This window comes from Triticum dicoccoides, chromosome 4A, assembly GCF_002162155.2.
Source record: "Triticum dicoccoides isolate Atlit2015 ecotype Zavitan chromosome 4A, WEW_v2.0, whole genome shotgun sequence".
Lineage (NCBI taxonomy): Eukaryota > Viridiplantae > Streptophyta > Magnoliopsida > Poales > Poaceae > Triticum > Triticum dicoccoides.
In genome coordinates, this window is record NC_041386.1 from 582,900,793 (window position 1) to 582,925,640 (window position 24,848).

The 24,848-nt window shown below is 44.8% G+C and overlaps 3 protein-coding genes across 6 annotated transcripts; all 3 read right to left on the reverse strand.

The window, feature by feature from the left end:
* Nucleotides 1-10,581: 10,581 nt before the first annotated feature.
* LOC119286956 lies at nucleotides 10,582-14,657 on the reverse strand. 4 transcript variants are annotated; one of them, XR_005140713.1, is made up of 4 exons: nucleotides 14,395-14,558; nucleotides 14,077-14,332; nucleotides 13,325-13,385; nucleotides 10,582-10,842 (listed from the first exon to the last, which is right to left on the reverse strand). XR_005140713.1 is itself a non-coding variant. In XM_037566429.1 (3 exons), the coding sequence occupies exon 2, from the start codon at nucleotides 14,245-14,247 to the stop codon at nucleotides 14,077-14,079; it is 171 nt and encodes a 56-aa protein (XP_037422326.1). In that variant the 5' UTR covers nucleotides 14,248-14,332; nucleotides 14,395-14,558; the 3' UTR covers nucleotides 12,983-13,385. The 4 variants fall into 4 exon arrangements, 3 of the variants coding, with proteins under 3 accessions (XP_037422326.1, XP_037422328.1, XP_037422327.1); XM_037566429.1 differs by lacking the exon at nucleotides 10,582-10,842 and having other exon boundaries at nucleotides 12,983-13,385; XM_037566431.1 differs by lacking the exons at nucleotides 10,582-10,842; nucleotides 13,325-13,385 and having other exon boundaries at nucleotides 13,726-14,326; nucleotides 14,410-14,657.
* A 7-nt stretch (nucleotides 14,658-14,664) lies between these two features.
* On the reverse strand, nucleotides 14,665-18,990 carry LOC119286954 (pentatricopeptide repeat-containing protein At2g13600-like). Its single transcript, XM_037566427.1, has 2 exons — nucleotides 15,906-18,990; nucleotides 14,665-14,753 (listed from the first exon to the last, which is right to left on the reverse strand). Exon 1 carries the CDS (start codon nucleotides 18,940-18,942, stop codon nucleotides 16,540-16,542), a length of 2,403 nt encoding a protein of 800 aa, XP_037422324.1. The 5' UTR covers nucleotides 18,943-18,990; the 3' UTR covers nucleotides 14,665-14,753; nucleotides 15,906-16,539.
* A 1,340-nt stretch (nucleotides 18,991-20,330) lies between these two features.
* LOC119286955 lies at nucleotides 20,331-22,850 on the reverse strand. The gene is made up of 3 exons (XM_037566428.1): nucleotides 22,485-22,850; nucleotides 21,252-21,393; nucleotides 20,331-20,647 (listed from the first exon to the last, which is right to left on the reverse strand). Exons 1-3 carry the CDS (start codon nucleotides 22,796-22,798, stop codon nucleotides 20,567-20,569), a joined length of 537 nt encoding a protein of 178 aa, XP_037422325.1. The 5' UTR covers nucleotides 22,799-22,850; the 3' UTR covers nucleotides 20,331-20,566.
* Nucleotides 22,851-24,848: the final 1,998 nt, after the last annotated feature.

The following is a 24,848-nucleotide window of genomic DNA, read 5'->3' on the forward strand; positions in this document are numbered from 1 at the left end:
GGGGATGTGACCTTGAGTGTTAGTCACATAGCGATGTGAACTGGATTATTGACTCTAGTGCAAGTGGGAGACTGTTGGAAATATGCCCTAGAGGCAATAATAAATTGATTATTATTATATTTCCTTGTTCATGATAATCTTTTATTATCCATGCTAGAATTGTATTGATAGGAAACTCAGATACATGTGTGGATACATAGACAACACCATGTCCCTAGTAAGCCTCTAGTTGACTAGCTCATTGATCAATAGATGGTTACGGTTTCCTGACCATGGACATTGGATGTCATTGATAACGGGATCACGTCATTAGGAGAATGATGTGATGGACAAGACCCAATCCTAAGCCTAGCACAAGATCATGTAGTTCGTATGCTAAAGCTTTTCTAATGTCAAGTATCATTTCCTTAGACCATGAGATTGTGCAACTCCCGGATACCGTAGGAGTGCTTTGGGTGTGCCAAACGTCACAACGTAACTGGGTGGCTATAAAGGTACACTACAGGTATCTCTGAAAGTGTCTGTTGGGTTGGCACGAATCGAGACTGGGATTTGTCACTCCGTGTAAATGGAGAGGTATCTCTGGGCCCACTCGGTAGGACATCATCATAATGTGCACAATGTGATCAAGGAGTTGATCACGGGATGATGTGTTACGGAACGAGTAAAGAGACTTGCCGGTAACGAGATTGAACAAGGTATCGGGATACCGACGATCGAATCTCGGGCAAGTACAATACCGCTAGACAAAGGGAATTGTATACGGGATTGATTAAGTCCTTGACATCGTGGTTCATCCGATGAGATCATCGTGGAACATGTGGGAGCCAACATGGGTATCCAGATCCCGCTGTTGCTTATTGACCGGAGAGTCATCTCGGTCATGTTTGCATGTCTCCCGAACCCGTAGGGTCTACACACTTAAGGTTCGATGATGCTAGGGTTATAAAGGAAGTTTGTATGTGGTTACCGAATGTTGTTCGGAGTCCCGGATGAGATCCCGGACGTCACGAGGAGTTCCAGAATGGTCCGGAGGTAAAGAATTATATATAGGAAGTGCTACTTCGGCCATCGGGGCAAGTTTCGGGGTCACCGGTATTGTACCGGGACCACCGGAAGGGTCCCGGGGGTCCACCGGGTGGGGCCACCTATCCCGGAGGGTCCCATGGGCTGAAGTGGGAAGGGATCCAGCCCAAAGTGGGCTGGGGCGCCACTTTCCCCTAGGGCCCATGCGCCTAGTGTGGGGGAAACCCTAAAAGGAAGAGTCATAGGAGGGGAAGGCACCTCCTAGGTGCCTTGGGGGGGAGGGAATCCTCCCTTGGCCGCCACCCCAAGGCCCATCTAGGGCTGCCGCCCCTCTAGGGGTGGGAACCCTAGAGGGGGCGCACCCTCCTCCCTCTCCCCTATATATAGTGAGGCCTGGGGCTGCCCATAACACGCGATTCGATCTCTCGTTGGTGCAGCCCTGCATCTCTTCTTCCTCCTCTCCTGTGGTGCTTGGCGAAGCCCTGCAGGATAGCCACGCTCCTCCACCACCACCACGCCGTTGTGCTGCTGCTGGATGGAGTCTTACTCAGCCTCTCCCTCTCTCCTTGCTGGATCAAGGCATGCGAGATGTCACCGGGCTGTACGTGTGTTGAACGCGGAGGTGCCGTCCGTTCGGCACTAGGATCTCCTGTTATTTGGATCACGACGAGTACGACTCCATCAACCCCATTCTCTTGAACGCTTCCGCTTAGCGATCTACAAGGGTATGTAGGTGCACTCTCCTTCCCTTCGTTGCTAGTCTCTCCATAGATAGATCTTGGTGACACGTAGGAAAATTTTGAATTTCTGCTACGTTCCCCAACAGCAGTTGCAGAAGACTAGATGCCACTGATCAGTGGCATTTGCTCATGGGCAACTACCACTGATCAGTGCCACTTGCTCTTGGGGAAGTCCCCTGATCAGTGACACTTTCCCAAGAGCAAATGGCACTGATCAATGGCATTTGCCTAAGAGCAAGTGACATTGATAAGTGCCATTTGGCAAAGATTTTGTGCACTGATCAGTGGCATTTGCTCTTGTGCAAATGTCTCTGATCAGTGCCATTTGATGTAGTGCTAGTGTAACTGATCAGTGGCATTTGCAAAAGAGCTAATGCCACTGATCAGTGGTTGTTCATTTTGCAAGCATCTCTAATACTTGTCATCTTACCTGACAAGATATTGAAGAGTGACTGGGACGTGGCGGGTGGAGGAGCTCAGGTGGTGGCCAGAGCTGAGGGCGCCGATGATCTCATCCCCATGAACAGGTGGCTCAAGAGGGTGGACCTACTTGGCAGGGTCACCTTCATGAGCCTGCCTCGTTCAAGGGGACAATCATCGAGGACCGGCCACGAGGAGGGGGCCCGGGAGCTGCTGCACTTCTACCAGGAGATCAAGGACGCCGAAGACCTCGCCATGCTTGCCATCCCTCGCAAGTTCGTGGAGGTGATGAACGAGTGGCTAGTCATCAAGCGGCTCCCGCGCATGGACAGGCTGTCCGCGAACAAGTGGTGCGAGTTCTGGATGCAGGTCCAGAACTTCGAGGGGCACACGGTGCTTGGCCGGGGCTGGAACTACTTCTGCCACCACCACCGGATCATCCCCGGTGACCTCCTCGTTGTGCGCATCTCAGGACTCGGCCTGAAGGTACCATGACTCCTCGATCATGTGCAGATTTTGTTGCAGCAAGCACAACTGCGTTGGTGACATTGAGCATGCAATATAGTTAACTTAGGTGTTAGTGTTGAACTTGTTATGGTTTGTGGCTAGAACTTATGATACTTGTGTTGTGAACTTGTTAATATTTTGACCAGGAGTAGCACCTTGGCATGGAGCAGGGAAGGAGGATGCCCCTGCTGTTAATCTAAGTAGTTTGCTGTCATTTTTGTTGCTTCCTTTGTTTGATCTCATTTGGTTGCTTGTTTTGTTTGATGTCGGTGCTTGCCTCTTTGATCTGTTGTCAGTTGTGCTTGCTGTTGTGCTGACCACCACCACATTTGAAGGCTCCATTTGGGAGCATGTTTTTTTGTCATCCGTCAAATGACCCCAAACTTTTTCCATGATCTGATATGACCAATTAAAGGCACCATGCAAAGTTATTTTTTTGACAAATTTTGATTTTTTAGAGTTTTCCAGGTTAAAAAGACGGATAAATGACCAGACATGTCACAACTTGCATACAATGTCATAATTAGTTCAAACTTGACATGGATGCCTACCATGGGAATTCTCACATGCTTGCAAAAGTTGGGTTCATTTGAAGGATGTCCAAACATAGACAATGTTCAGTGAAGGGTATTCAGGTTGGCCAAAAGGCTCCCTCTCAGAGGACATTTTTTCTTGCCATTTTCAAATGGCCCTCAAAAAAATTTCCACTATCTTCTATGACTAATTAAAGGCACCATGCCAGTTGTTTGATTTTTCGAAAATTCTTGCATTTTCAGGACTTTTCTCGGTGAAAAATGGTTGGACATGCCCACCTGCTTGCAAATCTTGGAGGCATTTCAAATATGACCAAAAATAAACCAAGTTGAACGGAGGGTGTTGGGGTAGGCTAGAAGGTTACATGTGAGAGCACGTTGTTTTTCGACATCCTTGAAATGGCTCCAATTGTTTTTCATGGCCTTGCATGAGCAATTCAAGGCACCATGCCAAGTTGTTTGGGTTTTTGATAATTTTTGTACTTTCTGTAGTTTTCCCAGTGAATAAAGGCCGATAAATGGTCGGACCTGCCGCAACTTGCATACGGTGTCGAAAATCATTCAAACCTTACATGGATGCCTACAATGGGCATGCTCACTTGCTTGCAAAAGTTGAAGTCATTTCAAGGATGCCCAAAAAATATAGCATGTTGAATGAAGGATGTTTGGGGTGCTAGAAGGTTCCATCTGAGAGCACGTTGTTTCTTGACATCCTTGAAATGGCTCCAATTTCTTTTCATGGACTTGTGTGACCAATTGAAGAGACGATGCCAAGTTGTTTGGGTTTCGACGTTTTTGCATTTTCTGAAGTTTTTCGGTGAAAAAAGACCGATAAATGGTCGGACGTGTTGCAACTTGCATACGACGCTGGGAATCGTTTGAAACTGGCATGGATTCCTACCATGAGCAATGCCCACCTTCTCGCAAAAGTTAGGTTGATTTTAAGGATGTCCAAAACTAGACCGTATTCAACAGATGGTGTTCAGGTAGGCGAGAAGGGTTCATTTGGGAGCTCCTTGTTTCTCGACATCCCTTAAATGACGCCAATTATTTTAATTGCATTGTATGACCAATTCAAGGTACCATGCCAAGTTTATTGAGTTTTCATCAAGTTTTGCATTTTCTGGAGGGTTCTCCATAAAAATGCCCATAAATGGTCGGACATGTTGCAACTTGCATATGATGTTCAAAGTCATTTAAACCAGGCATGGATGCCTACCATTGCATACCCATGATGCTTGAAAAAGTTGGGGTCATTATAAGGATGTCCAAAAGTAGAGCATGTGCATCCAATGGTGTTCGGGTAGGGCAGGAAGGGTCAGTTTGAAAGCATGTTGTTTTTCGGCATACGTCAAATGGCCCCAAAACTTTTCCAACAGCTTCTATGACCAAAGTTTTGCGTTTTCTGAAGTTTCTCGGTGAAAAATGGTCGATAAATGGTCGGGCTTGTCAAAACATGAAAATGGTGTCGGAAGTCGTTCAAACTTGCATGGATGCCTCCTATGTCCGTGCCAAGCTGATGCAAGAAGGTGGGTCATTTATCCAGCCATAGTCCAAAAAACCACCAGCTGAGAGGAGTGTGCTAGACTAGGCGAGATGGGTGAATCCGTGAGATTGTAAACTTTCCTAATTTGAATGCTTCGGTTATTTGCAATTTCCGTCATTATCAATCAAGACGAACATATTCTTATATCCTAACCATTTTTTTGAAATTTGTCAACATTTTTGGAATTTTAAATTATGTATGAAAATTTTATAAAACAAATTCCCAATAATTGATGGTGAACACAAATTGCAAACCATGTACTTTTTAAAAATTTATCAACTTGTTTGAAACACAAACATTTCAAATTAATGGGCCAGAACCAGGACAAAGGGAGGTGTGCGCCGATTTGTATGACGCTTCAGCCGCCGAAAGGAGTAGCTGTCGCTCACTAGATCTGGGCGTAGGCCGCAGACCAATAGGCACCTCTCCCACTCATTCCCAATTGCTTGCTCACAAGCCCATAAAGAAATTCGCTTGATCACGCGGTTGTTTTATTCGTTCGCTATTTCCTATTGTACACTTTCTTTCAAGGAACACTCATTTAGAAAGAGGAAAGAGTTTAATTAGAAGTTGACTTTTAACTGGTTAGCCGTTGACTTTTAGATATATATTTAAAAAAGGAATTCAAGAAAGTTAACAAAAAAATTCAAAAAGTTCACTGGATTTTAACAAAGTTCATTGTTTGAAAAAAAATCCATCAATGTTTAAAAAGAGTTCACAAATTCGAAGAAAGTTCATCAAAAATTTGGAAAATTGTTCATCAATTTTGAAGAAAAGTCACAAATTTGAAAAAGTTCATTGATTTTGAAACAAAGTTCATCAATTTTCAAAAAAAGTTCGCCGATTTGAGAAATAGTTCATGAATCCAAAAAAAATCATCGATGCAAAATACTCACTGATTTTGAAGAAACATTTTACAAATTTGGAATTTTTTGTCATTTTTAAAAATAAAAAATCAAGAATTTTAGAAAGTTCGCACATTTAATAAAAAAAGAAAAGGAAAAAAGAAAGAGAAAAAAGATACTAAACAGGAAACAATGCGTTTTTCCAGTGTGTATTTTAAGAATACAAACCGAATGTTGCACATGAGATTGGGTGGCCCAGTTAGTTAGTTCGGTTGTGCTAAATCCTTTCTTATGAAGAGGTATGGACTTATCTGAGTACCAAAGCAGAAGTGTTGTTCTTTTAGGCTCAACGACGAACATCTGTATCATCCTTCCAGCCAACTCCATCACTCGTAGGTGCGCATATATACATAACAACAACACATTGAGTCCAATTTCACATTGATCCATCATCACACCCTAACTGAATGATTCGAACCCGAAGTTATATGAACCAGTAGGTGCATGTGCGCGGACTCCAACTAGCTTACTGAATCCAGACCACCATCCAACATCTATTACCCACCGCCAAACTGCTGCGAGCATCCTCAATGATGCATAATTTTCTATAGATTTACCTCCTCCTCACGCCGAGGTCGCGCTGGATATTGAAAGGCCCATTAGCAGCCGCAGCAAGTTCTCGTTAGCATAATAACTCAAGGCCTTCGTTGGAGAAACACACGCGCACACACATCATCGGGAGCAATATTGTGAGTTGTGAACCCTCACATCAAGCACTAGAAGAAAAAATTGTAAAAATCATTTGTGGAGAAGTTCACTCTATCACGACCAGTTGTTTGCTGATCCATCTCGGGAAGTTGGGAAAGGGCTGCAAAGTGGTTATTTTGGAAGTGATTTACGAAACAAGTCGGTTCTCGCCGCCTAGCCCTATTTTGGGTCTTGATGCATGCAAAACAACAATTTCCTGCTTCTAATTAGTGTGCACTTTGATGGTAGTTCATCTTCTCTTTCTACTTTCCATTCCAGATGCCTCCCAACCTCATACATCTTCTTATATATGCACACATTTATATAGGACGCATGGTCTCTTCATAATTCCTTTTTTCCATTTCTCTAAGCTAAACCAAATGGCAAGGAAAGCTCAAGAGACTCAACAAGAAGTATATATGAACATCGTATTATAGCTCCTCCATCATGATCAGTATGTCTTCCTATTGCTACTTTTATTACTTACGTTGCATATTCAGATGCTTATATACAAGGGTCATACAGTAGGATGAGAAGAATTGATGGCGGATTTGGTGTGCGGTAGCAAGGGTGCATTAAGGAATTAGTACCTGTTAAAGATCAAATGGTTATAGTATTTCAAAATGTTCACAAGTATAGATTAATTGTTTCATATATTTTAAAAGTTAAAACATTCTTGTTATTTGGATATTTGACATTACGGCTGATATTTTTAGAGAATTTTAAATAAAATCAATTTATTTAATCATGCAGCAGATGTTTCTAATTTCACATGCTCTAAAAATGATACATTGTACATTGGAATAAAAAATCATACACAACAACCAAAGGTTATTCATGGTGTACACTTTCTTAATATTCATATTTGAAGTTAATAGATTGAATACAAAGTGCAATTTGGATATTTTTAACAACATAGTCCCAATTTTAAATTACTGGTAGTATAGTGATCCATAAATCCCACCTTTTATAGAAAATGTCATGTTACCTCCAAAAATATATTAAATGCCACATATTTTATTTGCTTTAATGCCATTAAATACTAGTCTAACCGTGGGGGTCCATATGTACATACCTCATAAATAAAAACAAGTGGGAAATATGTCGCCCTCATCATGTACATCTACAACCATGACATCACTTCATTTACGAGAAGACCAACATCACGAGGGCAAGATTGCACGCAAGAAGCTCAGAGTGTAGTGCTACTATGCAAATCTTTGGTAATGGTAGGTTTTCGGTTCCTTAGTCATTTTACTACATGATATTGGCTCATAATGGTATGTTTTTACTGCATGATATTGGTTCCTTAGTTCTTTTTCTTTAATGTTTTTCTAGCACAGTCATGAACTCCTGATATAAAAAATATACAAAAAAGAAGGATTCAAGGACTAATGAGGTTCAAATATTTCTTCATAAAAGGCGCCTTCATAAGTTTAAGCAAAATAATCAAATATTTCTTGTAAAAATGGAAGTACAAATACTAGTACTAATGAGGTTCATGTGAATGACACTACCCATGACGATATCGAGGGCCTATTTTTTTATTTCGCACCAAGCCCATGTTTTCTCAGATCCGACCCTGCCTAGTTAAACTTGCAAGGTATGCAGTGTGAGATGATATGATGTAATCTTCGAGACATGTCGATAATTTGACATACAAGGATGTAATATATGATGACCGGTGGGAGTTTGACGCCGTAGGTTGTTTCTCTGCTTGCACTCCTCCTCGGTTCCCGCAGTTGACAAGAGCGAGAAGAGGAGTGACGACAACCGGAAGGAATCATGGAGACCAACAGAGCAGGCGAAGGAGTGAGCTCTAACTTTAAGCTTGTGTAATTTGTAAAATGTACTTAGTAGCTTTCAACTTTACCAATTCTGGTTAACTCCTTCAAAATACGGAGCTATTCATGTTACAGTCTAAAGTCATAACGTGAAAACTACAGCTGCCGAATGACAATAACCTCTAAGGTTGATTCCCCTGTTCCAAACGTGAATGTATACGAGCTGTGTAGTAGCTTTTGTTTCTCTACGGATCTGTTCTTTTAGGTAGTGTTATTTGGCGCTCATTTTGTTTCCATGTTAGGTCGACCACTTGAGTGCTCGAGGTTCTAGAAATCTTGAGTAATCAACAATGAAATCCTCTCTTCCTTGAGGGAATGAAAAGAAAGAAGAAACGTTTTGACCACGTTGAGACAGTCGAGCTTTAAACGCGAGACTCGAAACTGTTGCACGAACAAACCAGGCCCAAGGAAGCACTACATACATATGTTGGGACTTGGGAAATCTATAGAAGTAGGAGTACGTCCTATACAATACAAAACGTGCAATCAAACAGATATTGCACGTTGATACATACATGAACCATGACCACATCCCCTGCCTTAACTTGTGGCCAGCATTGGCAGGAGTACCACGCTGGTGTTCCTTAATTTTTGAAATGCAACTATTGCGATTTTAGCAACTATGGCTCAAGTTTTCCAGATAATCAGGATGTTCGTGTTGCAGTCTTCACGTGAGAATTGCAGCACGCGAGTGACGGTCGCATCTTGATTAATTCCTCTGCTTTTATATCGCTACTGTCAGAACCATTTTAGGGCGTGATTGGATTGTCGTTTCAGGGACGATTACAGGCGTAAAACATCCAGCCGGAAAATCAATACGTGCTTTTAGAAACAGCCGCTTGGTTGATCGTTTAGATCCGGAAAAGACGGCCGGTTAGTGCCTTCCGCCTGGAAAACTAATACACAGCTCCCACGCTCCGTTTTCTTTCCGCTCGGTTTTTACGGGTGGCCAGTATAATACGGGTGTAAGAGGTTACAGGTGGAAAATAAATTCGGCGGAGAAACGACGAACCAAGCGCGGCCTTAATCTTCCGTTTTACTTTGGACGGTAAAATTAGTATTAGTACGTAAAGTTAGCTTTGCCACGTTAGGCTGAGAACTGAATCAATTTAAGCATAAGAACCATCATAGCTAGTATGATATTATACTCAAAAGTCAGGTGCGCCACCTCAATGCACGTATATTTATTGAACTCGTGGCGTTGAAGATTCTTCGGTTCCTCTTTTTCCAGGCATTCCACATGATGTATATAAGCTGTCTCATGCGCCTCCGCTTATGGTTACTATCTATATGATGCAAAATGCCATCCCACCAGGCATCTATTGTTGGTAGGTGAAGGGCGACTCCGGAGGGACATCGTTATCCACCCAAGCAAGCACCTGGTGGTGGACAGTGATCGTGAAGAGGCAATCCTGACATAGGTGGAGCACAGTCTCACGGCCCTAAGGCAAAGGTGGCAGATGGGGTCAAGTAGTCAACCCCGTTGCACCAACCGGTCTATGGTGAGAATCTTACCATGGAGGACAAGCCCATAGAAGAGTCTACATTTCCATTCCACATGGGCTCTCCAAATCTTCTCCGCTGAGAATTTTTGGTGACACCGATGAATTGTGCCAAGTAGGCAAAGCAAGAGGAGTATTGTCCGCTAGAGTTCCAAATCCAGGTGATGGCGGTCCGCCAACTGGGGTTAAGAGCAACGAAGTCGATGACGGTGGCCAAGGCAATGAACTCCCGAGTCTACTTAGGTATGTTTATAATCTTGTCACCGAGTGAGTCTATACAATGCGTTGTCCTATATTTTCGGGTTGCAATGCCAAAGAGTCGAGTGTAGTGGTGGGGAAGCACCCCGACCTTGCCAGTTGTCATGCCAGAAGATGCCTTTTTATAGCTTATAAGGGCCCTCCATCCGTGACTCCAAGCCCGCCTAGCACCTTGGCGAGACAGACCTTCTGTTTACCAACGGCGATATAGAATTCGTATTCTCTAGCAAATGAACATTATTTTTTCTTCGCGGGGCAAACATTAGTCCTTTTAAGGAGTTCTATTAGAGTTTTTCTATTTGTGGATGATTTGTCATTTGTACTCTCAGGTTTGTGTTTGCATAATGTCATATGCCACCTTCGCCTAATATTCCTTAATCTAAATAATGGGACGCAAAACCCCAGTCGATGATACCACCTTTTCAAAGAAGAAAAATCAAGATAATGAGAGCACAATATTAATAATCTAGGATCACAACAATCAGTAAGCTCTAGGCTGAGCATTTCGTATCACGTTGTCTGAAATGTTAAAAGCATCAATACTAAAAAAGAATCTGATAACCTAACTGAGGAAACACACAAATATGAGTTTTGACATGCATATATCCAAACAGAAAACATGTTGGCACTTGTTAATGATTAAGTGGCATCTCTTTGAATCTGACCAATTCTAAAGCAATCTAAATTCATTATATGACAAAACACACTTGTTTCGACTTAATATGTCACACCGAGTTAATCCTAAGGGCCTTTGGGACAATCTATTTTATTACAAGGTTTTGTTCCGAAGCAAAGATATCCACAGGAGGCCGGTTTGTTCGTCCTATTCTGATATTCAGGATCAAGATGTACTGGATTCTCTTTCCGATAGACCCTGAAAGGAGAAAAGAGGCTCAAATGCCAACGGACCTCTGTCTATTCTCTAATTCACCCAATCAAATAGTACTCGTTTTTGGAACGTCTAGTGCCTTGGATTGTTGAGTATGAATGAGCAATCTCACTTTCACCAACAGGACACATTCTCATCCTTAGATTGATACTATTTCAACGCATTAGAGTTGTTCTTGTTAGCATTTGTAACATTGTAATGTTAAATCTCAGAGCAATTGGTAGGGTGGATGTACTTTTAACATGTTGGAACAAACCTTAACCATCTGATTCCGTTGATTATTTTTTTAATAAGAATCAATTATATACATTTTTTCCTTGAAACAGAGGCAAAGATTGCCTCATCTATTAATTAAGCAGAAAAGAATTGCTCAGCTAATTATAGAAAATCGGGCAAAAATCGGAATAACAAGGGCCAAGCCCACTCCCATAGACTGAAACACACAGGGCAAAGCCCACCCTTATCGACGACAAGTCGACGTTCGGCCAGACAACGCGGCTCCAACTCTAACGGAGAACTCAGAAGAATAAAATCAGGTACTGCCGACGCCAGGAAAGATCGCCGAACTGGCCACCTGCAGCCAGTCATCATACACCACAGGGCCCCGCCGCTGCAGTTTCGACTCCATAACAACAAGCAAACCGAGGCAAAACCGTGGACACGCCGGAGAAGAGCCGACTACCACAACCATTGACGTGTCACCGGCATCGCTCCCATCATTGTTGCCACAGAAGTCTGGTCACCACAGTGATTCTCTCGGGGCCGCCGCCCCGACATCCACCGCTCCGTCGCGCCCAGCGAAATCAACCGGCACCGCCTTCCGGGGCCACCGCCCCGACATACCACCGCTCCCCTCGAGCAGCAACACTGCACAACCCAGCTGCCCACAGCCCACGCTGCTCAGGGCAACCGCTCCCAAACCATGAACGTCGCACCACATCCGGGGTCACCGCCCCGACGTAAAGTCAGACCGCCCCCTCCGAGGCGCATCAACCGAGCCGACACCCCTACCGCCCAAGCGGGACAAGGATGCCACCCAACCAATGTCGAGATAGAGCCCCGCCTCATAGAGCTGCCACTCACATTGTTCCCGAGATCGTCATCTCGACGTACAATCAGAAACCATCCGAAGCCGCCGCCCCGATGTCCACTGTCCTCGACGACGAAGAGATCTGCACAAACTACAACATGCTGACTCTCCAAGGTGATGCCTCAAAGAAGGAACCAACGTAGCCGCCGTCATCACCCGCTTCGACCATCCAAAGATAGGGATTTCTCCCGGAGAGTCGTGCAATGGAGCACCATGGCAATACCTTCAAGAAGGGGAACAACACCATGACCATGGTGCCGCTGTTGCCAGCACCGACCCAAGGTCAGTGCTGGACTTTTGCCTAGAGGTCCACCACACCTCCAAATCCGAGCAGATCTGAAGCACTGCGCAACACACAATTCCCATGGTCGACATCCACCGGCTCCACCTTCCCGCTGCGCCAAGCTACCTCCGCCGTCAACCACCAAGCTCACGCGCACTCGACGCCAGCACCACGACGCTAGACCCCTTGAGCAGCCGCGCGCCCAGCATAGCAAAACTGCGCCCCTCTGCGCCGCTGCCCCTGCTGCCATCCCACCAGAGAAGACGAGCGGTCCCGCCAAGATCCATGCCGCACCGGCCCCTCGCCACAGTCGCGCGCCCGAGCCGCCCTACCGAGCGCCAGATCCATCACAAGCACGTTCACCGCGCACACCACGCGATGGCCCGAGCCGATCCGCACCTCCGCCGCGCACTAGCCACCCGCGCGGGGCCTCCCCGACCGCGCGCCCACCACCGCACCAGATCCGGGCGCGAGGGCCTGGGATCCGCCGCCCTGCCGGAGGAGAGGACCTCCCGACCGCCGGCGCCGCTCGCGGGACGAACCCCGCGCTCGCTCCCGCACGAACCAGCGACGGGTGCGGCCATGCCCTGAAAAAGACGAAGCCCCGCCGCCGCCGCTGCCACACGGCCGTTGACCGGCAGCGGCGAGGGGAGGACGGCAGGGAAGGGGCTGCTGGCGGTTGCTAGTTTCGCCGTCCGTGTCGCCCGTGCAGAGCGACGCGGGGGCTCAGCCTGTGCTTGCCTTTTGTAATTCTATACATTTCACTTGGCCTTTTGTTCATGGACTCCACTGACCATTACTTTCCAATTGTTATCTACATCTGAGTTGACCGTTTATCAAAACATGATGAGATGATGGTATTTTCTTTTGAGAACAAACCCGGGAACAAGACATGCACATTAAAATTCCAAACGCGAGAAATTTTAAGAATGCTTATACTCAACAAGAATCCAAAAATGTATGCAAGACCGAAAGAGAAGTTTGTATACTAGAATGAAACAAAATTGCGGTTCCCGGAGAAATTAGAGTTTTCATACTAGAATGAAACAAAATGCATCGAACGAAGTTACTGGTGTGTAAGTTTGCTTTCGTACCGTTGCAAGTCCATCTCAATAAAGCCATTCCCAGAAGTTATTGTTGGCAGCATTATTAGACCTTGTACAATGCAAGACGTTTAGTAAAAAATAAATTGAGTTTTTTTATCTTTACAGAAGGGGTGCCTAAATAAACATCTACCATGTACAAACAAAAACCGGTGCTTAAGAAAAACTTAATTTATTTCTCTGAGCACCTTGCATTGTAAAAGATCTCAGAGGCTTATGGTGAATATGGTTGCTTCGAACGAACAAACAATTTCACAATTTAATCCCAATATCATGATTGACATTTTTCTTCAGATAAGAAACAAAACGGTCAGGCCTTTTCCTCTTATAGTAATTTTCTCTCCTTTGGGAGTGAACACTAATTAATGTTTGTCTATCACGAACTAGGAGAAAGAAAAGAACTCTGTCTCTGGATTTTCAAGAAGAGGAGCCATAGCAGAGGCTACATCACGAATCCACAAGTAAAATTGCACAGAACAATCGAAGAAAGCGGCGAGTAATCCACACAATCTGCAACTAGGGCTCATATAAAGCTGTACTAGCACTTGTTAATTGGCCGACTTCACACAATTTGCAGCTCGGAGTCATCACCATCACAGACTAGATCTCTCCTAACCAACCAGACATGCACCGAGGTAGGTATGATCTACTAGTATTCTCTCGAAGATGAAGCACTGCTGTACAGCCTGAAGGATGGATCCGGAGCCAACCGAAGCAAGGGGGAAAAAAACGAAGGACCTAACCTAGAAGCCGGCGGGGCCGCGGCCGGAGAAGGCGAGGGCAAAGAGGACGACGACGAGGTAGAAGAGGATGACGACGAGCTTCATCTGGAACATGGCGAAGAAGAGCTTCACCATGAACACCAGCAGCAGCGCGTTGAACACGATCGCTATCGCCGCCTCCAGGGGCTCCATCGCTCCTCCCTCCCTCCGGTCCCAACCGTCGCCGACCGACCAGCCCGGTGGCTGAAAAGGCGGAGTGATTGGCTGTGCCCTGAAACTAAAGGTGCCCGTCAGTGAGAGCCCGAGTGGGGGCTCCGGAGGGGGCTGGAAGATGCAAACCTGTGACCTACTGACCTGCGGCGGGTTGACGGCGACGCGTAGTCTTTGGTGCGGGGAATTCGCTCTCGGCGACGCCGATCGCGCGTCGGGGCAAGGAAAGAAAGGCAGCTGAAAATCTTCGCGGCAGCTGCCGAGGTGTCCCCCCGCTGAATCTTCGGATGGCCGACACGGAAGGTTATAATTAAAGGTAGGTCGAGCCTGAGCCTACGCGTACACACAGGGGACGCAGCCGAAGGATCCCCTTCCATGTCAGCTGTCAGCTTTTTTGCCACCGTCCGGCCAATTCCCGCGGTCCTGTCAGCTCGCTGGAATCGAAGGATCGGCACACTTTCCCGTAGACCGCGTGATGTCTACCAAATCTGTAGCGGCAACGTCAGATTTTAACCATGACAAATCAAACGTTATGGTAGTTTTCTTTGGCAAGCATGGCAAATTCTGGCAATTCTTTGTCAGGCTCGCTAAAGAAAATCACCATTCTCGTAACAACATAATTCATCAACAAAAAGTTTGATCTGCCATGCTCAAAATTCTGACATTCAATTTGCAGTGAAATTCATTTGTACTAGATAATAGTCGTAAAAAAATCACACTATCAAATAATGTACTACCTCTGTTCATAAATACAAGACGTTTTGCCAGTGAAATGCATGTTATTTTCCGTGGAAGAATTTTTCTGTTTTCTGCAACAACCGCCTGCGTGTTATTTTTTTTGGGAGACTCACTGCTGGGCCAAAGTACACTTTTTAGTGGAAAGTAAAGCTCCTGAAAAAAAATCCCTTGCAAAAATATGCTCATATCACGGAAAATGCCTAGATGTTCCTATTTTTAGCGAAAAGCCAGAGCCACTACCAAAAAGTATATACTTTTATAACAACGAAAAGTGCATACGACGGGACATTATTATTCTATATGACACCACGTCTAACCGATACCATACCACGTGGGCAGTGTGAATCTCGAAGTATAATGAGTCGTTTCTTTCCTTCTCGCTTTAGAGAACGAGGACCTCGTCCTCGTCCTCGAATGTGCAACTACCAGATAAACTTTTTGTTAGGGATGACCAGATAAACTTAGGGTGAAGCATACTAACTGGTATCAGCTCAACTGACAAAAGCACATGACAGTAGCTGTTTTGACATCTGAAAACAGCGAAACCAGAGCGGAGACAAGACACACAAGCACCGATGGTGCGCAATAAGAATCATGTCACAGCCAATATTTGATCTTCAGCAAAATTGTGACACCTACTCCCTCCGTTCCGAATTACTTGTCTCAGGTATGGATGTATCTAGATGTATTTTAGTTCTAGATATATCCATTTCTGCGACGAATAATTTGGAACGGAGGGAGTAGTAGTAGTTTGGAAGTGTAGTATGGGTTATGACCTCACCAACCCTACAGTTCTCGCTCAAAAGTCAAAACGAAACACGGAGAGCAATTCGCTAAGCCAAATGTGGATAGGTCAGTTAATGAGCAGATTACCAAATGGACAAGAAGCATTATGATCACACCTGGAGATCTTTCTCAACTTGATGCAGCTTTTCCTCCTTGTCCAGCTGAAAAAATGCTGACAGGGTTTACCCATTCCAACAGCAGGTTCAAACACACTAGCTCGTCATACTCTATGCTTGGGCAGGCTTGTCACATGACACGCCTTCTGTGGTATATTTACATCCTCCAAAGTCCAAACCGTTCCAATTGGTCAGACAAATCAATGCATAGCAGTGGAGCCCAGAAAAGATGTGCTAGCAGGCAAATACGACACCGAGAATGCTGAGTCCCGTTTTCTCTGCTGTTCATCTGAAACCGATTCACGTCAAATCAAATCATATGAAGTACAGCAGAAAAGTCTACACTCCAGGTTATCAAGACCATGCAAAGCGATAATGCTCCAGGAGCAGGGTGAAGCATAGCATGGTGATAATACTGCTCAAAATCGTTGGCCAGCTAAATCAGCCAGATTTTCTAAGTATACTCCTCAGTGAGTGCAATCACGAACCTGCTATAGAATTTGCAGAGCAGATGTACATCAAGACAACCAACATAAAGGGAGCGAAACTCAAATTCCTCAAGATCATTCTCCGGAAGTAGCTCCATCTTGCTACCTTTATCTGTATGATGAACTGAATAAATGATCTATTTTGTCTAAGGCTGTCCACACTGGTAATCTACTGACGAAACAAAGTCAAGAGACGATTCCCACATTAGTAAATCCAAGATCTCGTTGATTTCCATTGACAGTGGATGCTTTGCTTCCCAAGAAAAGAAGGCGTGATATTGACCTCTTACTTGAACCCAGCTACACCCTCCATCTTTCTTGAGTGTGGTCCCTTTCATCAGTACCCTTATCCTGGCAGCATCTTTCCACCTTCCACATGATGCATACATATTCGAGAGTAGCACATAACCTGCTGTATTATCCTTCTCCAACTCATGAAGCCGCTTTGCAGCCCTCTCAGCAATCTCCTCATTCCTGTAAGTATTGCAAGCGCTCAGAAGGGCAGCCCATGAATTTGCTTCTGATTTACTTGGGGTTTTCATCAGAAGAGCTTCTGCCTCTGCCAAACGACCAGCTCGAGCTAGGACATCAACCATACAAGTATAGTGCTTCTCTTTAGGTGAAATACCCCATGCCTGCATTTTTTCAAAATAATGCATGGCCTGCTCCACCAAACCACCGTGGGAACAAGCAAATAGAAGAGCTAAAAATGTATGCTCGTTTGGCTTCATTCCAGTTGCCATCATATCCTCAAATAAAATAATAGATTCCTCCGCAAAACCATTTTCAGCAAGTCCTTGAATCATGGCAGTCCAAGTGACATCATTTCTTTCAGGCATTTGATAAAACATCCTCTTGGAGCTCTGTAAATCCCCCGACTTGGCATACATGTCACTAAGTGCAGTACCAATAAAAATGCTTTCCTCGATTCCTAGCTTGATGGTCTTAGCATGAGCCATCTTGCCCGTCACTAACGAGCACAAGTTTGCACAAGCAAGAAGAACACTCGAGAATGTAATTTCCCCTGGAACCTGACCCGAAGCCAACATTGCATTGAAAGATTTTAGCGCGTCAACAAATTGTCGATTTTGCGCGTAACCAGAGATAATTGTATTCCATGAAGCTAAATTCCTTGCAGGCATCTTCTTGAAGAGATACATAGCTTCTACCATTTTCCCGTTGTAGCTATAACCTGAAACGAGAGAGTTCCAGCACACTATGTTCTTTTGTGGGAGGGTGTCAAAAATCGTTTGCGCATCTCTACACTTGTTGCATTTGCAGTACATGTCAATCAGAGAGCTGGATACAAACACATTGGTGCTAGAGCCCATCTTTAGGCTACGGGCATGGATCCTTGCTCCTCCTCGCAAGTCCTCGAGACTAGCACAAGCACTGAGCACACTAGAGAAGCATGAAATGTTTGGCCTACAACCATCAGCCAGCATTTGACTGTACAGCTTCACCGCTTCTGCCGCATTCCCTCTCTGCTCATGCCTAGCAATCAAAGTACCCCAGGAGACCTCATTCCTCTCAGGCATTGCATCAAGAACCCGTCGAGCTCCGTCAAGATCACCCGACTCAGAGTACACATCAAGCAGTGCAGTCCACGAGACCACATCCTTCACATCCATCTCATCAAACACCTTACGGGCTGCATCTGCATCCCCCATTCTCAGATGCAGCGTGATCAAAGAATTTTGTACCTCGATGCTGCTCTCGAAGAAGTTTGATTTAATCGCCAATCCCACGATGGACATGGCTAGACCAAATTCACCTGCACCAACGCATGCCTTGATCATGCACACAAAGGTGATACCATTAGGCCTCACCCTGCAGCTGACCATTTTACGAAAGACGGCAAGAGCATTGTGGTGGAGCTCATTGCGCACAAAACCAGAAATCGTTGCCGTGAAGAAGGCCACGGAGCCGGACGAGCACTGCTCATAAAGCTCGACGGCCTCTGCCACACGCCCGCGCTTCATCAACGCATCCACCATGGTGGTGTACGACACGACGCTCCTCTCGGGCATTCCGTCGAACAGCCTGCGAGCGGAGGCGATGTCCCCGGCCTTGACGTGCTCAGACACCATGAAGTCGTACGTGAAGGAGCAGGCGGCGTCCGCGGCAACGCAGTCCCCGAAGGCACGGTCGCGCTCCGCGGCGCGAGCGAAGGCGGCGTATGTGGTGAGGAGGTGCGACGCCACGGAGCGGTCGGCGGCGACGCCGGAGCGCACGGTGTGCGCGTGCAGCGAGAGGGCGAGCGGCAGGCGGTCGGAGGAGGACGAGGAGGAGGCGGGCGCGGCATGGCTGGTGGCGGTGGCGCGGCAGAGGCGGAGGAGGGTGGCGCAGGTCTCGGCGTAGGACTTGAATGCCTTGGGCGTGGGGGCGAGCGGCGGGCCGTTGGCCAGGCGGAGCTTGAAGGATTTCAGCGGGAGGGTTAGAGGGACCTGCGCCTTCTCCAGCTTCGGCCTGGAACTGGAAGCCAGCTGTGCCGTCGCCGCCGCCGGCGGTGGCCGCCGCGGCCGCTTCGTGCGAACCGCCGCTCTCATTCTCCTCCCATGCTTCGAACTAGGAAGGAAATCGTTTCGGTTGTTAATGGCGAGCCCACACGCTCATGACACAGACTACGCCATGTCACCATATCATGTGGATTTTTTTTTTTGAATTTTCAGTTTTTAAAATGTTTTATCTCTTAAATGGAAAAATCCGATTGAAGATCCGTTTTCATCATTAAATCCCTCGCGACGAGATCTTCGAAACTAAATCTCATATTAATATATTTCGACGAAATTTTTTTTGGTTAAAAATTGTCATGTCTATTGCACATGAATTGCAATGATGTTTACCCTAAAGTTGTCATGATATGTTTCAGCTATTTTCTTCTGCATTTAAAAGTAAATTTTGACATATTATAAAATGGGGAATTAAGAAACTAGACTTGCCATGCATTATAAACTAAAATTGCCATGATACATGCACTTAAAATTGCCATGGTTCATACAAAAAAATATTTTCATGGTCAAAGTACTGGAATTGTCATCATCAAAAAACTAAAATTGCCATGATCTACAAATTAAAATTGCCGCATGGCAACTTTAGTTTAAGCACCATGACAACTACAGTGTAAACATCATGGGAATTTTTTGACAAAAAATCGTCAAAACATATCAACATGGGGTCTAGTTTTGAAGATCTCGTCGAGACAGATTTAATGGTGATAACGGATTTTTAATTCGCTTTTTTATTAGGAGATAAAACATTTTTAAGCCGAAAATTAAAAAGATTTGCGTTGATGTCATTTGTTCATACGTGGCAAAATGAGTGGTGATAGAGACGTGCGGGTGATGTGCAAACGCCCACACGTGTGGGCGTTAGTTTTTTCGAAAAAAAAACCCTGGAATCCCTAAAAAAAATACCATGGAACCACCTGGAAAAAAATGAACCATAGAAGTTAGCGCATTCATCCCCACCTAAATGCATCACTCAATGAGCCAAACTAGTTGGAGAGAATTACATGAGGTGTGCTACAGCGCGACGAGAGGTTCAAGGCTGGGTCCCTATATCTATGAGTCCAAAGAGTAAAGTCAGAAACTCATCGCAAAAGGAAAAGTCAGAAAAAAATATTATTAATCAGTACAGGGCTGGATGCGCCGAAAAAGCTTGACGTTTCGAATCCCAAATTTTTCATAAGATTGTTTGACATTTCGAATCCCAAATTTTCCATAAGATTGAAAGGGTCATAGAGGCCCAACGGAGTGAGCGCCTCACACCAAGTGTAAGGAGGGAACCGAGAATGCGAGTTGTCACCAAACTTATGAGGCAGGCAGTGGAGGAAGATATGAGCGGCATCTTCAACCAAGTTTGCACATCGAAGACAGTACCTAGACTTGTGAGCGAAATCAGACTTGTGAGCGAAATCGCATTTGGGAGCACGAAATCCACTCTCACACATTCACCTATATATCAGAAAGAAGTGATGACATGTACAATGCTGATCTTTTTCCAAGGTAGTGAGGCACACTCCAATGAAGAAGGAAAAAATGAGGAAGCAGCCGAGAAGCATGATTCTGTATTTTGATGTAGCGATTTTGTGAGGAATAAATTCTACATATCAGTAGTGCAACCTGCAGAACCATTTTCTATCTATCCCTGGAAATAATACTACAAACAAGGTTACATTTTCTCCATCCCGTAGGTATCTTCAGCACCGCTGGCCACCTTTTTCCTCCTCTCGGATATCATATCGGTGTATGCCTGACAAAGCCATAGGGTTAGTTCTAACTTAGTTCTGCGCCTGAAATTTGTAATTGCGTAGTAGAAAATAATAATACTGTGGACTGATGTCCAGAATACTTTCCGATCAAAGAATTCTACATGAAAGAAGAAAATGTCTGACGTTAGCACTTACCACAATCAGTTTGCTGGTAATTGTACTCCATCCGTCCGATAATGTAAGACGTTTTTGCAAGCTACATTGCTTGCACAAACGTCTTACATTATGGGACGGAGGGAGTAGTTTGTAAGTTTTCTTTTGTGTTGTTATTTGTAAATCTCTTTCTTTTTGTGTTGTTTAATAGTAATAACATAGTTTATGCGTCAAAACAGACAGGACTATCTAGCAGATTATCAGTTATAACTTATAACAACATTAGTTTATATGTAAGAGTCATGTTAATGTCAAATAATAGGTTATTACCATCTTCCAGAATTAGCAGTCTGGAAAAATGTCCATAATTCTGAAAGAAAGTAAATTTAAGAGCGCAACACACTAGAACCTTTTAGGAAACCAAACCTCTGAACAATAATTTCAATAAAAAGAAATAACATAAAGAAAGGGTTAGAAAAATGGTGCAGAAACCTTAGGATAGGAGTAAAGAAATATGTACCACCATGCACATATTACAAAAGAAACTCCTCCGGTAATCACAGCAGAGTGGATGAGCACCCAACTACACGCAACTGCAACGGTTCCTGTTAGTAATATTGTCCAAGGCTGACACCTACAATAGAAAAAATTCAGAGGTCAATATTGGTGAAAAAAGATATGGTTGTAGTCACTAGTAAGAGGTTGAGACCATAAATGTTCAAAAAGGACGACAAAACAAGAACTGGTTGAAATATAATATCTGCCTTCTTAACTATCTTATATAATTCCTCAAAAATAAATTATAGTATATATCGCCTAGCTCCATTGCCACATAGCATTAACTGTTATAAAAAAAGAAATCGGAAAGGAGGGATCGTCCCGGGCCTCTGACTCGGGTGATGCACGCAGCCTTATTTATTGCAAAAAAATGTTACAGGTCAGAAAAAAGAAGTAAAAACCAGGCTGACAAACTGCAGCAAGCACTACATGTTACAACCTTTATATGCTGATGAAACTTGAAAACGAGTTACTTGTTTACCAGGTAGTAAGAGAAATGAGGCTGAATCGGTAGCATCAAGCATAGATATTTTAAGGCTACGTTACGCATTGTGGTGAACCGTGAAAACCCCGCTTGGTTAAACCGCATATAGATGGTTTGCAATGAGTTTAGAATTGTGCTTGGCTAGTAAAATACTACAAAAGAGATCTATCGACTCTTGTGATACTGCCAAATAATACTACAAAAGAGATCTATCGACTCTTTTTTGAAAGGTACTGTAAGAGTTAGTTAGATTCTAATTTGATTTGACAAGCATGAATCCTATTTTTGCACCACTTCTGCACATCATCTTACTAAAATAAGTTCAGTGCAGCCAGGTTTAATACAGTTCAGACACCGCAAACTCAGCCTAAATTGGCACACATCACTCAAGAGAACTCATAACTTGTTTACAGCGAACAGACAAATAGAATTTTGGCAGCAGTCAGATCATTAAAGGTAAAAGCGTAGTTCGTTCCAGATTCTGGCGACCATTTAAGCTTTGCAACAGTACTGCCGTACTATAATCTGGTCACAATACACAAGAACAATAGTAACAAAAAACTAGAGGTATCCGCCTGAATAAATACAGGTAGCAACAAATCGAACTTTTGCGCCACAGCCTTCTTAAATTTCAGTTTCTTCTAAAGGGAAAGAAAGGAGGAAGGAGCTATCTGAAGCCATACCAAGCAGGCTTGGTGTCCCAGACGGAGTCATACTCGAGGGACAGGTAGTTGAGGTACCCGTCCATGTCGTCCACCACGCCGTCCTCCCGGAAGAACTCCGCACCGCCGTTCTTGCCCCCCTTCTCCCCGCTGCCACGCGCCACGCCGGCGAGCCGCCGCCGGCCCCCGCCCGCGGCGAGCTGGGGCCGCGGCCAGGGAGAAGCGGAGGGGCGCAGGGGAAGCGCGGCCGCGGGTCTGGGCGGGCGCGGCGAGGAGGCCAGGCCGCGGCCCGAGCAGGACGGCGGCGTGGACGGGAGCAGGCAGAGCGCGCCCATTTCTTGGCTTCCGCTCACGTTTCGCTTCCAGCTTCTCCGGCTATCGTTTCGCTTCCTTCGCAATTAAAAAAATGGATGATTTGCCTCATTTTACAAAGGGTTAGATGATTTGCCTCAGGATTGTCTCAATGACCAGTGGCCCCGGCCCCATCCGGCAGCCTCTCCGGGGGGGGGGGGGCAAATTATCTAAGTGGGAAGTAAAGTGAGGCTGTACGGTGCGGCTGCGTCCAGCTTCTCCGGCTATCGTTTCGCTTCTTTCGCAATAAAAAAAATGATTTTTGAGGTGGGCTTCGCAGATCTAAACTTACAAGTGCTTGTTTGTACGGCCCCATTTCAAGCCCGGGACGGCCCAATAACCTTTCAGAAAATACAAGGGATCCTGATTTTTCTTTCTTTCTTTTTGCCCTTGTTTTGTTTGTGATAGGTCATGCCTCGTTTGAAATTTTCTGATTTCACCTTGTAGTTGTTACACTGTGTCATATTTGGTCCCATGGTTTCAAATTCGCTTCTTCCACCAAGGAAGTCTTCCCTTGCATCAAATCTAGGATCATTGCTCTTGTCCAAATCCCTAACCCCAGATGTCAAATATGTGACGCAAGAGAGATGAATATGATATAAATTTGGTATAAGGCGGGTCGGGGAGTTCGTCAAATAGAGATTGAGGCACACACACCGAGCCCAACTTGGTCGGCCATCGGCAGGCATTCAAGCGAGTGCCCGTAACGGCTCACAACACTTTTTGAAACTCAAAAGAAAGTGACTTTTGTACATTTTTTTAATTCTTCCGAACAATTTATTGAATTTAAGACTTTTTGGAATTTTCAACACTTTTTGTGCCATTTTTTAAATTGTGAACAATTTTTTACATTTCAAATATTTTTTGAAAAACTAACAATTTTTAAATTATAGTTGTTTTTTGGAAAAGTGTGAACATCTTTTGAAAATTTCAAACACTTTAGGAGAAAGGTGATTTTTATAATAAAAATAATCTTTAAATTTTCTGATAATAAAAATGAAAACCCGAAAAGAAAACCAAAAAACCAGTAAATGAAACAACAAAAGAAAGAAAATCGGTTCGAGAAAGAGAAACTTATAGAAGGTTCCTAAAACCCATAGAAAATCGTACAGCAAAAACCAAAATCCTTACGCTGTGCTAGCTACATGGGCCTACCCACCCAGAGCGCTCCTAGTGTGTCGGTGCAAAGGGCGCCTACTTGACACAAAATGTGTCAATTGGGATTAGTTGGTGTGAATAATGTGTGTGTTCGTGCTAGTGGTGTGATTGCAGCGTCGTTCTTCTGAGTTAATTTTCTCCGTCCAAACCGTATCAAAAGAGACTTTCGACCCGCTTTAGCGGTTGTTGGTAGTTTCGTCTAGCTGGTTCGTGGACATCTCTGTCTCCTGCTATAGTTTCATTAATGAAATATAGGAGGGTAAACCCTCTTTTGAGAAGAAAAAAAACGTATCAAAAAAGACTTTCGACCCGCTTAATTCATATACTCCATGTGTTTCAAAATGTAAGCCTTTTTAGAGATTCCAATATAAACTACATACGGAGCAGGCGGGATGAATCTACATTTCAAAATGCGTGTATGTATATCTGTATGTAGTCCGTTTTAAAATCTCTAAAAGGGCTTATATGTAGAAACGGAGGCAGGGAGTATAAAGCAAAAGAGCAATGCTACACGTACAGATAACTACGGGCAAAGTTTAATCATAGGTTGAGTTGGCTTAACAGAATTGGATAGAAGAAGAGTGAGGCGGGACCACCCCGGATAGAAATGGGGAGGGGGGACAAAATTACTGTTCTGACCCTTAAGGCAAACTAAATCCCGATTTGACCTCGTTCCAAAAAAAAATTCGTTTCTGACCTTTATTGGTGACGCCAAGGTCCCTGGCGTCTGGGTTACGAAGCAGACGCCACGGTCCCTGGCGTCTGGCCCCTGGCCCGCACTGCCCGCCTGCCCGTTGACCTGCTGACGTGGCAAAGGGGCCAGACGCCAGGGACCGTGGCGTCTGGCCCCGGTAAGTGGATAACGCCGCGGGGCCA